We start from the raw sequence: 13,948 nt of genomic DNA on the forward strand, positions 1-13,948 counted from the left end.
GAACAAGACACCTCCTATTTTACATACAATTCGTTTTAATGGCATATGTATTTGGCAGTGTGGCAGAGAACATTAGGACCACTTTAAGGCCACGGCCCCACTATCAGTATCTGGTCAGTATTCAGTCAGTATTTTTTCTCAGGAGTGGGAGCCAAAACCAGGAGTGGGTGATAAATACAGAATTGGTGACTTGTTTCTATTATACCTTTTCTCTGATTGTTCCACTCCTGGTTTTGGCTTCCACTCCTGACAAAAAATACTGACCAAATACTGATAGGTGGGGTGGCCTAAGTACTATTAACCAAGTGTGACTGCAACCTTTGCACCTCAGAAACTTATTGGCTTGAAAATGCAGACAGTGAAATCACAGAGCATGAGACTTCACTGCAATAATAGTGAATAAGAGTAATGCACACAGTGGTACTCCAAAAGAGTAACAGTCAATGAATAGTCAGTCATATGGCATGAGAAATGCACAAAGAGATATCCCACTACAGAAATAATAATAGATAAAGGCACAGAACATGAGAAATGCACATAGTGATATCCCAACTGAGTAATAATATAATGAGTAATGCACACACTGATATCTCACACAGTAATAATAATCAGTAAAGTCACAGACAGGGCCGGCTCCAGGTTTTTGTGGGCCCCGGGCGAAAGAGTCTCTGTGGGCCTCTTTAACACATACCACGATTCATGATGCACAGATACAGCAGAGAAATATATATATATATAATACAAGGCCAAAGATTTCACTTCTTACATTACATGACCGATATCTATTGTAAATTCCACAACAGCTCTGAAACCGGTGAATCACTCCATACAGAATAATGGCCTCCATAAAATGCTCCATACAGGATACTGGGCCCCCATATTACGCTCTGTACAGGATACTGGCCCCCTTATAATGCTCCATACAGAAGACTGGCCCCCAAATAAAGCTCCATGCAGGATACTGACCCCTATATTACGCTCTGTACAGAACACTGGCCCCCTTATAATGCTTCATACAGAATACTGACCCCCAAATAATTCTTCTTGCAGGATACTGGCCCCCATATTACGCTCTGCACAGGATACTGGCCCCCTTATAATGCTCCATACAGAATACTGGCCCCAAAATAATGTCCCATGCAGGCTGTTCCCCCCACATAATGCCCCATGCAGTCTGTTCCCCCACATAATGCCCCATGCAGGCTGTTCCCTCCACATAATGCCCCATGCAGGATGCCACCTTTCCCCTCCCTTATAATGCCCCATGCTGGATGTCACCCCCTTATAATGCGCCATGCAAGATGTCACCCCCCCTTATAATGCCCCATGCAGGATGTCACCCCCCTTATAATGCCCCATGCAGGCTGTTCCCCCCACATAATGCCTCATGCAGGATGTCACCCCCTCTTATAATGCCTCATGCAGGATGTCACCCCCCTTATAATGCCCCATGCAGGATGTCACCCCCCCTTATAATGCCCCATGCACGCTGTTCCCCCCACATAATGCCCCATGCAGGATGTCACCCGCCCTTATAATTCCCCATGCAGGATGTCACCCCCCTTATAATGCCCCATGCAGGAGGTCTTCCCTCATTTAATGCCCCATGCAGGATGTCGCCCCTCATATAATACCCCATGCAGGATGTCACCCCTCATATAATGTCCCATGCAGGATGTCACCTCTTCCCCTATATAATGCGCCATGCAGGATGTCACCTCCCCCTCCCATATTATGCCACATGCAGGATGCCTTCCCTCATTTAATGCCCCATGCAGGATATCGCCCCTCATATAATGCCACATGCAGGATGTCACCCCTCATATAATGTCCCATGCAGGATGTCACCTCTCCCCCTATATAATGCCCCATGCAGGATGTCACCTCTCCCCCTCCATATAATGCCCCATGCAAGATGTCTTCCCTCATTTAATGCCCCATGCAGGATGCTGCCCCTCATAATGCCCCATGCAGGATGTCAACCCTCATATAATGCCCCATGCAGGATGTCACCTCTCCCCCTATATAATGCCCCATGCAGGATGTCACCCCCCCCATATAATGCCCCATGCAGGATGTTACCTCCCCCCCATATAATGCCCCATGCAGGATGTCACCCCCTCTTATAATACCCCATGCAGGATGTCACCCCCTCTTATAATGCCCCATGCAGGATGTCATCTCTCCCCCCCTTATAATACCCCATGCAGGATGTCACCCCCTCTTATAATGCCCCATGCAAGATGTCATCTCTCCCTCCCTTATAATGCCCCACGCCTCCATATATTAAAAAACAAAAAAACAAATACTCACCTCACTTCTCACCTGCTGCCGCTGCTCTGGGCTCCAGCGTCGCCGGTGTCTTCCCGCTCTGCGCTGTGATGGCTCAGGAGAGAGCACGGTGTAAAGACGTCACCGCGCCCTCTGACCTGAGACGTCAGGTGCAGCAGCCGCGGAAGAGACCGGACCTGCTGTGGAGGCACGGGGAGAGGTAAGTATTGTGCTGGGGCCCTGAGCAAGCGGGGGGGAGCGGGCGCTAACACCGGCACCGCTCACGGGTCTCATAACGTGCAGGGGTCCCCGACAGTGAGTGGGCCCCTCTGCCTGCTCAGGGCCCCGGCACTTGCCCGGGTGCTGACGCCGGCCCTGGTCACAGAGCAGGAGTATGAGTAATGCACATAGTGATATCCGACACAGAGAGCCTGGAAACTATAGGCCTGTAAGTTTAACCACTACTGTGGGCAAAATCTTTGAGGGTTGTCTAAGAGATGCTATCCTGGAGTATCTCATTCAAATAACCTCATAAACCAGAATCATGAGATTATGAGGGACTGTGAGGGACTGATCCTGTCAGACTAATCTGATAATCTTCTATGAGGAACTAAATTCCAGACTGGACCAGGTTAAGGTTATAAAAGGTTGGTACACAAAATAAAAACAATTGGACTATGGGAAAATATACAGTGGGTACGGAAATATTCAGACCCCTTTAAATTTTTCACTCTTTGTTTCATTGCAGCCATTTGGTAAATTCTAAAAAGTAATTTTTTTTTTATCATTAAAGTACACTCTGCACCCCATCTTGACTGAAAAAACTGAAATGTAGAAATTTTTGCAAATTTATTAAAAAAGAAAAACTGAAATATCACATGGGCATAAGTATTCAGACCCTTTGCTCAGTATTGAGTAGAAGCACTCTTTTGAGCTAGTACAGCCATGAGTCTTTTTGGGAATGATGCAACAATTTTTTCACACCTGGATTTGGGGATCCTCTGCCATTCTTCCTTGCAGATCCTCTCCAGTTCCGTCAGGTTGGATGGTGAACGTTGGTGGACAGCCATTTTCCGGTCTCTCCAGAGATGCTCAATTGGGTTTAGGTCAGGGCTCTGGCTGGGCCAGTCAAGAATGGTCACAGAGTTGTTCTGAAGCCTCTCCTTTGTTATTTTAGTTGTGTGCTTAGGGTCATTGTCTTGTTGGAAGGTGAACCTTCGGCCAAGTCTGAGGTCCAGAGCACTCTGGAAGAGGTTTTCATCCAGGATAATAATAATAATCTTTATTTATATAGCGCCAACATATTCCCCAGCGCTTTACAATTCAGAGGTTCACATTCAACAGTCATAAGTAACATAGCTAAAGATAATACAATAATTAAAGCAAAAATAATGACGACCCTGCTCGTAAGAGCTTACAATCTACAATGAGGTGGGGGTGACACAAAGTACAGTGGCTTATTTACAATGATGGTCCAGCCATCTTGAGAGGATGAGCTATAGATAAAGGATGCATGAGCTCATCATCAGAGAGTATCTGTAGTAATTTTGGGTTCAGTGGAGACCTATGTTTGGAGAAATAGAGGATGGGCTATAAGAATATAAAAGGACTTTGATTAGGGAACGTGATAGACCGCCCTAAACAGGTGTGTTTTTAGGGAACGCCTAAAACTGTGTAAGTTGTGGTTCGTCCTAATTTCTGTACTTGGCCGCATTCATGTTTCCTTTAATTGCAACCAATTGTCCTGTCCCTGCAGCTGAAAAACACCCCCATAGCATGAAGCTGCCACCACCATGTTTCACTGTTGTGATTGTATTGGGCAGGTGATGAGCAGTGTCTGATTTTCTCCACACATACTGCTTAGAATTATCACCAAAAAGCTCTATCTTTGTCTCATCAGACCAGAGAATCTTATTTCTCATAATCTGGGAGTCCTTCATGTGTTTTTGAGCAAACTCTATTCGGACTTTCATATGTCTTGCACTGAGGAGAGGCTTCCATCGGGCCACTCTGCCATAAAGGCCTGACTGGTGGAGGGCTGCAGTGATAGTTGACTTTGTGGAACTTTCTCCCATCTCCCTACTGCATCTCTGGAGCTCAGCCACAATGATCTTGGGGTTCTTATTTACCTCTCTCACCAAGGCTCTTCTCTCACGATTGCTCAGTTTGGCTGGACGGCCAGGTCTAGGAAGACTTCTGGTGGTTCCAAACTTCTTCCATTTAAGGATTTTGGAGGCCACTGTGCTCTTAGGAACCTTGAGTAATGCAGAAATTATTTGGAACCTTGGCCAGATCTCTGCCTTGCCACAATTCTGTCTCTGAGCTCCTTGGGCAGTTCCTTTGAGCTCATGATTCTCATTTGGTCTGACATGCACTGTGAGCTGTGAGGTCTTATATAGACAGGTGGTTGCCTTTCCAAATCAAGTCATATCAGTTTAATTAAACACAGCTGGACTCCAATGAAGGAGTAGAACCATCTCAAGGAGGATTACAAGAAAATGGACAGCATGTGACTTAAATATGAGTGTCTGAGCAAAGTGTCTGAATACATATGACCATGTGATACTTCAGTTTTTCTTTTTTAATAAATTTGCAAAAATTTCTACATTTCTGTTTTTTTTCAGTCAAGATGGGGTGCAAAGTGTACTTTAATGAGAAAAAAAATGAACTTTTTAGAATTTACCAAATGGCTGCAATGAAACAAAGAGTGAAAAATTTAAAGAGGTCTGAATACTTTCAGTACCCACTGTATGTAACTGAATTATCAACTAACTCAGTGACAGGAAAAAAAAAGTGTTTATTAATGGAAGAAACTATGATTTGTTCCAAATTAAAAGGGGGAAACTAGAGGGGTTAGTATTGGGCCCTCTCCTTTTTAATACTCTGCTCAAAAAAATAAAGGGAACACTTAAACAACAGAATATAACACCAAGAAAATCAAACTTTTGTGAAATCAAACTGTCCACTTAGGAAGCAACACTGATTGACAATCAATTTCACATGCTGTTGTGCAAATGGAATAGACAATAGATGGAAATTATTGGCAATTATCAAGACACCCTCAATAAAGGAGTGGTTCTGCAGGTGGGGACCACAGACCACATCTCAGTAGCAATGCTTTCTGGCTGATGTTTTGGTCACTTTTGAATGTTGGTTGTGCTTTCACACTCGTGGTAGCATGAGACGGACTCTACAACCCACAGAAGTTGCTCAGGTAGTGTAGCTCATCCAGGATGGCACATCAATGCGAGCTGTGCCAATGTTTGCTGTGTCTGTCAGCGTAGTGTCCAGAGGTTGGAGACGCTACCAGGAGACAGGCCAGTACATCAGGCGTGGGGGGGACTTAGGAGGACAACAACCCAGCAGCAGGACCGCTACCTCCGCCGTTGTGCAAGGAGGAACAGGAGGAGCACTGCCAGAGCCCTGCAAAATGACCTCCAGCAGGCCACAAATGTGCATGTGTCTGCACAAACGGTTAGAAACCGACTCCATGAGGGTGGTATGAGGGCAACCTCATCAGGAGCATGCCCAGGCGTCGTAGGGAGGTCATACAGGCACGTGGAGGCCACACACAATACTGAGCCTCATTTTGACTTGTTTTAAGGACATTACATCAAAGTTGGATCAGCCTGTAGTGTGTTTTTCCACTTTAATTTTGAGGGTGACTCCAAATCCATGCCTCCATTGGTTAATAAATTTGATTTCCATTGATGATTTTTGTGTGATTTTGTTGTCAGCACATTCAACTTTCTACAGAACAAAGTATTCAATGAGAATATTTCATTCATTCAGATCTAGGATGTGTTATTTGAGTGTTGCCTTTATTTTTTTGAGCAGTGTATTTATCTTGTAGAGAACATACAGAGTATAGGTTCCATATTTGTAGATAATACTAAACTTTGCAAGGTAATCAATACAGAGGATGCTAATTTAATATTACAGAGGGAATAAACTAGAAACTTGGGCTGAGAAATAGCAATTGAAGTTTTATGTAGATAAATTTAAGTACATGGACAAAGGAAGTATAATGTAAATCACTGGTTAAAACTGTTGATGAAAAAGAAGTGGTTGCATGGGTGGACAGAAAACACCACTTTAGTGAAAAAAGGAAGAAAATATTCCAGCTTCAATGGTTTGCAAGATTTAATAAAAGCTTTGATAAAGAACGCAGATTTGCGTTCGAAACATGTTGCTGTGCCCATTTCTTCTTTTATATTTATTGAAACTTGCAAACCACCGAAGCTGGAATATTTTATTCCTTTTTTCCCTGAATGTACAAGTGGTCCCATCAGTTCCGTGCTTCAGGACGCCAGGAGCATGGATGAGCTGGTTCATCTCTTTTTTTTTCATCCACTTTAGTGACCTGTGTCAGGCAGCTGCTGCCAAGGCAAATACAATCATGGGATGCATTAAAAGAGGCCTCGATGCTCATGATGATAACATAGTTTTGCCTCTATTAAAGGCACTAGGGTGGTCAAACATAGAATACTGTGTACAATTGTGTGTTCCAATGCATAAGAAGGACATAGCTGAACTAGAGACGGTGCAGAGAAGTGCAACCAAGGTTTGTAAGAGAATGCGTGAACTGTAATACCAAGACAGGTTATCAAACTTGGCAATCTTATTACAATGTACAAATATAATTATCTTTTTACACCTAGGCCTGCAACAGTGACAAGATGGCATCCTCTACGTCTAGAGGAAAGAATGTTCAATCAGAATTACTGATATTGATTCTTTACTGTTAAAACAGTGAGATTATGGAACTCTCTGCCTCATGATATTGTAATGGTTGATTCACTAAACAAGTTCAAGGAAGGCCTGGATGCCTTTCTTGAAAAATATAATATTAGAGTTGATGAGTAGTGTTGATCGAGTATGTATCATTAACCCTTTCCGGCGAGCACGCTCGGCTGCTCGCCGAGTATTTTGGCGTGCTCGGCGTTTCAATCACTGTCGCCGCACCTGGAAGTGTCACGGCTGTTAGAAAGCTGTTAGACAGGCAATCCCTGCATGTGTCACAGCTGTCTAACAGCCGTGACACTTGCAGGCGCGGTGACAGTGAATGAAACGCTGAGCACGCCAAAATACTTGGCTAGCAGCCGAGCGTGTGACGCGCCCAGGGGATGGGGAACGACTCGGCACCCGGGCCTTGTTGTTGGTTTTGGGGATACCGCGGTGGCCAGCTCCTGGGGCCGTACCCTGGGGTCACTCTTAAAAGCAAGGAATAATGGGGGAAGTTATATGGGATAGGGAAAGTTCGTGACGCCACCCGTGGTGTCTGGTGAGGATCACCAGCGCTGCTACAGTCCTCTGAGGCCGGTGAACAGGCAGCTTAGTTGGTGCGGCTCCCCACAGGTGGAGCGGGGCCTCAGGGCAGCGTGAGAGAAGGGATGCCGGATAGAGCGTTGGCGGGTGCAGTGCCGCGGAGAAAGGAACAGACAGTCAGTATTTGAAGTCATCCAAGTCTTTACTCACGGTGGTGCTTTCTCAGCTCAGAGCTTCTCTCTGCTGTCACACGGCGAGCTGCGGCCGCCAGGGTAGGGTTCAGCAGACTCCAGGTAGTTCAGGAGCGCTTGACAGGACACCCCCGCTCTAAAGTGTTCCTCTCCTTTTGTACTTCTCTCGCCTTGTGTCCCCCACTGTGTCCCGTACGGGTAATGCAATGTCCTTGATGGGTAGCTTGTAGCTCCCGGACCGACTGGGTGCCCTTCTTGGTTACTAGTGGTGAGAACTTGGCGTAAGGCCGGGTCCCTCTGGATGAACGCAGATTAAGGAATACAGGTGGCGACTCCGCTCCGTCCGTATCCCCCTGGGATCCACATAAGCCTCCGGACTTTTCCGACAGAGACGGGAAGTGCAAAGTCAGATAATCGGGGACCGTTACCCCCTCTTGCGGCAGGGTCTCTCTGGCAGGGCCAGAATAAGGTATGCAGGTGACGACTCCGTCCGTCTGCACCCCCTGAGATCCTTTCGCCTGTGGAGCCTAACTCCTCTGCTCCCCTCCTGGACCTTCTTGGTTGGACTCTGACCGGGGACAGAGCCGGTTTTAACTCTGCCCCAATCTCCCGTCTCGAGGCCTGAGACCGGGAACCGTGGACCCTGAGGCGGCTGCAGCCTTGTGCTGACCTGCCGTCCCATAGACCCATGACTAAAGACCCGGTTCTTAAAATGGCCTCCAATTATATATGATTCTATTAAGTGCTAAAGTAAAGTGCTTCCTCCACCCTCACTCACTACTTGGTTCCCCCTAACTTTGGTTCCCCCCAACTCCTCCATTCCAGACCGGGGTAGCACTATGGTGCTTTTAGGCCCCCTTCAGAACTGGAGTGGTGTAGTGTTGAGTGTGTGGTTGGGGTCCTGTGTGGTGCTCCATCCTTACCTTGGAGAGGAGATACCACACCTCGTTCTGAGATGCAGTACCCCTGTGGCGACTGAACCCTCAGGGGCGCCACACATGCTCGCCGGAAAGGGTTAATGATACATACTCTATCAACACTATTTATGGCCACTGGATTCTGTGCTGGGACGTTGATTCAGGGATCTAATCTTATTGTGGTACTTGGAGTCGGAAATAAATTTTCCCGTCATATGGGGCAATTAGCATTTGCCTGAGGGTTTTTTGCCTACCTCTGGATCAACATGTTAAGTTATAGGTTGAACTCGATGGACCTACGTCTTCTTTCAACCTGAAAACTATAAGACTATATACCGCCACCAGAGTAATAATAATCAGAAAAGTGACAGATCATGAGTAATGCACACAGTGATCTCCAACCAGGGTAATAATTGTCAATGAAGTCACAGAACAGACATAATGCACACACTAATGTCACACTACAGGGATAGTAAATATATTGATGTTATGATACATTTATAAAGTTGTACATTTAATTGGAATACGGCTCTTTTTCATACCATATAGAAATGGAAGCGGAAGGGACAATTTTGATTATAATGAGGCCTGTCTGGGATGTGTTATGTGTCTGCTTTTTGGATGGAACAAGAAACTTGTCAAGTATATTACAGTCAGTGGGTCCCTTCTGCTTCCGTTTGCTTTCTTTTGTTTTTATGACACAGATTTGTATTCCACTTGAATTTAGTTTTTTCATAATGCAGGTGTGAACTGAGTCTAATAAGTACAGTGGTGTCCCAGTGCAGGGACCATAAATAGTTATGTCTCTGCTCAGGGATAATAAAACATGGATATCACAGCACGTGAGTACGGTAATTATCAAAGTGAAGCGAAGTAAGCACACAGGTCTGAATAATTACAGTAATGTTGCAGTGCAGAGTGATATACTACAGAATAATATACAATATCACCGTCTGTATTTCACATTAACTGTTACTGATGACTCTATTCATCCAGCAATCCATTAGCAAAGCTTACCAACTGATGTAGATGAGTAAGTCCTGATCCAATTCCCTGATACATAGCTGATGATGTTGTTGTCCCGGGCTTGATTAGCTGATCCTGATTTTTTTCATTTTGCTCATTTTTATTCTCTTTATTCTGGATTTTGTCATCTGTATCTTCTGAGTCCTCTCTTTTCCTCTTTATTACTCCATTCCTTATATAACTTCTCAGAGTTTGCATCTCCCCTAGATCTTTCATTTCTGGATCAACTATCTGCTCGTCCTCCTTTCTTTTATATTCTGGGTGTATTTCTTCATTCAGCTGTTTATCAGTTTGTTTTAATAGGTCTACATTCATATCTTTATTATTGCTTCCGCCTGGTACAGATGTACTTTCAGTAGTGTCTAAATTAATCTTATTTAGCTCACATGCATTATGTTGTGAAGATACCTAATACGGAAGACAGGTAAACAATAATAAACATTAATTACATAATCAAAAATGTTTTTCTAAGCTTCTAAAATTACAGGAAAGTACTTATGGTATACAGTACAGACCAAAAGTTTGGACACACCTTCTCATTTAAAGATTTTTCTGTATTTTCATGACTATGAAAATTGTACATTCACACTGAAGGCATCAAAACTATGAATTAACAAATGTGGAATGGCCATCATTACTTTAAGAAATGAAAGTCAGTCAGTCCAAAAAATTGGGAAAACTTTGAAAGTGTCCCCAAGTGCAGTTGCAAAAACCATCAAGCGCTACAAAGAAACTGGCTCACATGAGGACCGCCCCAGGAAAGGAAGAACAAGAGTCACCTCTGCTTCTGAGGATAAGTTTATCCGAGTCACCAGCCTCAGAAATCACAGGTTAACAGCAGCTTAGATTAGAGACCAGGTCAATGTCACACAGAGTTCTAGCAGCAGACACATCGCTACAACAAAAAAAAGGGGAAGGCGATTTTAGGGGCGCTAGTGGGAATAATCAGATTTACCTGCAGCAAGTAGTAAGGGGCACCATATACCACATAGAAATAAACAAATTGTAAAAAGAGATCTACTGCGCTGGTGCACTGAATCTTGAAATATAACGAGAGGGTTGGCGGTAAAAAAGGGTTTTATTGTTCAAAGAATATTTAAAATGATATATAAAAAAGTATGTAGTTAAAATACAAGGTTGAAATCCAGGAGAAGTAAGGGGTTCCTTCAGTGTTGAGGAATGTGTTCAGTAGTCCAGGTTCTCCTTATTGGCTTATCTTTATTGATCCAAGATGTATTGGTGCCTGAAAAAAGTATATATTTGCTATAGTGAGCTCTATAGAACACCAACAGATTACCTTTTAATAGGTCATGGTCCTAGTTACCTGGAATGCAGCTATGTGGTGGAAGATTACTGTTCACAGGTGTGTGAGCGCCTCTGGCCTGCTTTGCTGAATCTGTCAGCTGTGAGTAAAGAGGGGGCTTTAATTAGTAGGAGACAAAATGGCCTCTCCTGCTCTCCGTCTTCAAGTCACGTGACCGACTAGGACCTTACGCTACGCAGGTCCTACTGCGTATACCGCTACTTCCGGGTGCTGCACGCTGGTGGCGGAGTCTCCGGCCGGGACTCCGACACCCATCGGCCCCGATATCTACCAGCCCGGACCACACACAGAAAGCCGTCCATCAAAAGTCTACAAAGGTAAAGCGTCAGCAGCGCACAACTCCCTGGATCAACTGGTATGGTATTATATTCCTCCTTTTTTTCCATCTCCTCAAGATACTGAGTTCCCCATAGGAACTTTATTACTATCTAAAGGACTTACTACAGAGCCCAATCAGGCTCTTGGTATAGAGCTGGGAACACCTCAGAGTCCTGCAGCACCAAAGAGTTATTTACCAGCTGTGTTCTGACCCACCAGTTCCCTCTCGGGCAGAATCTGACCCACCATACAGACCCTGCTGTGGTAAGATCCCTGACCCCATTACAGAACCTTATATACCTCTATATGTAAAGACATAATAATACTAAGTTTACCTATCAATCCAGTGTTCACTGACCATGTGCACTATTTTTACTGTTGACACCTAGCTTCCTTAGGTCTGTATAAATAACCCTGATGGCCAAACGATCAGCTTCCTTGGATAAACGAGAATTTCTTAGAGTCCATACAATCACCTCCCTACGGGTAAGGTATCTATAATATATATATTTAAAAAAAAAAAAAAGTGTGCTATAATTACTCACCCTTTTTTTTTTTCCCCAAGTTCCTACTCAACACCATCATATAGTCCTCCAGGCTTACCCAGGACTGTGACTCCCCAGGTTAACGGATTCTATTACCAAACTCACATCTTCACTAAAACAGGTAACTATCTAACCCACTGTTAAAAGGTGGCAGCAGTTTTGTCTCCTACTAATTGGCCCCCTCTTTACTCACAGCTGACAGATTCAGCAAAGCAGGCCAGAGGCGCTCACATACCTGTGAACAGTAATCTTCCACCACATAACTGCATTCCAGGTAACTAGGACCATGACCTATTAAAAGGTAATCTGTTGGTGTTCTATAGAGCTCACTATAGCAAATATATACTTTTTTCAGGCACCAATACATCTTGGATCAATAAAGATAAGCCAATGAGGAGAACCTGGACTCCTGAACACATTCCTCAACACTGAAGGAACCCCTTACTTCTCCTGGATTTCAACCTTGTATTTTAACTACATACTTTTTTATATATCATTTTAAATATTCTTTGAACAATAAAACCCTTTTTTACCGCCAACCCTCTCGTTATATTTCAAGATTCAGTGCACCAGCGCAGTAGATCTCTTTTTACATCTCTACAACAACTGTTAAGAGGGGACTTTGTGCAGCAGGCCTTCATGGTAAAATAGCTGCTAGGAAACCACTGCTAAGGACAGGCAACAAGCAGAAGAGACTTGTTTGGGCTAAAGAACACAAGGAATGGACATTAGACCAGTGGAAATCTGTGCTTTGGTCTGATGAGTCCAAATTTGAGATCTTTGGTTCCAACCACCGTGTCTTTGTGTGACACAGAAAAGGTGAACGGATGGACTCTACATGCTTGGTTCCCACCGAGAAGCATGGAGGAGGAGGTGTGATGGTGTGGGGGTGCTTTGCTGGTGACACTGTTGGGGATTTATTCAAAATTGAAGGCATACTGAACCAGCATGGCTACCACAGCATCTTGCAGCGGCATGCTATTCCATCCGGTTTGCGTTTAGTTGGACCATCATTTATTTTTCAACAGGACAATGGCCCCAAACACACCTCCAGGCTGTGTAAGGGCTATTTGACCAAGAAGGAGAGTGATGGGGTGCTACGCCAGATGACCTGGCCTCCACAGTCACTAGACCTGAACCCAATCGAGATGGTTTGGGGTGAGCTGGACCGCAGAGTGAAGGCAAAAGGGCCAACAAGTGCTAAGCATCTCTGGGAACTCCTTCAAGATTGTTGGAAGACCATTTCCGGTGTCTACCTCTGGAAGCTCATCAAGAGAATGCCAAGAGTGTGCAAAGCAGTCATCAAAGCAAAAGGTGGCTACTTTGAAGAACCTAGAATATAAGACATATTTTCAGTTGTTTCACACTTTTTTGTTAAGTATATAATCCAACGTGTTAATTCATAGTTTTGATGCCTTCAGTGTGAATGTACAATTTTCATAGTCAAGAAAATACAGAAAAATCTTTAAATGAGAAGGTGTGTCCAAACTTTTGGTCTGTACTGTATGTGTTTGAATTCACACCAAAATGTTGCCACCATAGCTTAAGGCTGTGTGCCCACTATGCGTTTTTTAAGCATTTCCGCAGCGGCAATTCTGCTGCAGAAACGCTTAAAAAACGCTTGTTAGAAGGCCTGCCATGTTCCCCAATAATTTTGCGTAATCGCAGCGTTTTTGCTGCCATTGACTTGCATTGAACTGTATGTGATTCGCATCACTGCATCTGTACATGCGGATAACATGCGGTTCAATGTGTAGATAGTACCAGGGTTTGGAGAAGAGGAGACTCTCCTCCGGACCCGGGTACCATAGTAACTGTAATAAAAAGAATAAAATAAGAAATATACATTATACTTACCTTCTGATGGCCCCCGGTGTCCTTGTCTTGTCTTGCCGGCAGCTTGCGGTAGACTAAATAGACCTGCAGTGACGTCATTTAGTCATGTGACTGGCCGCTGACATCGGCGATCACGTGACCCATCACATGACTAAATGACGTCATGGCAGGTCCTTTTAGTCTACCACGAGCTGCCGGCAAGCCAAGACAAGGACACCGGGGGCCATCAGAAGGTAAGTATAATATTTATTT

The 13,948-nt window shown here is 44.4% G+C and overlaps 1 protein-coding gene across 1 annotated transcript in view; it reads right to left on the minus strand.

Annotated features, from left to right (window-relative positions):
* Window positions 1-13,948, minus strand: part of LOC141167260 (uncharacterized) — a 133,430-nt gene that overhangs the window by 27,160 nt on the left and 92,322 nt on the right. Inside the window, exon 16 of the mRNA XM_073654696.1 lies at window positions 9,665-10,081. Within this exon, the coding sequence (XP_073510797.1) occupies window positions 9,665-10,081 (417 nt within the window). The remainder of the gene's footprint in view (window positions 1-9,664; window positions 10,082-13,948) is intronic.

This window comes from Phyllobates terribilis, unplaced genomic scaffold, assembly GCF_046119375.1.
Source record: "Phyllobates terribilis strain yellow unplaced genomic scaffold, ASM4611937v1 Scaffold_11__3_contigs__length_659146591, whole genome shotgun sequence".
NCBI classification, from domain to species: domain Eukaryota; kingdom Metazoa; phylum Chordata; class Amphibia; order Anura; family Dendrobatidae; genus Phyllobates; species Phyllobates terribilis.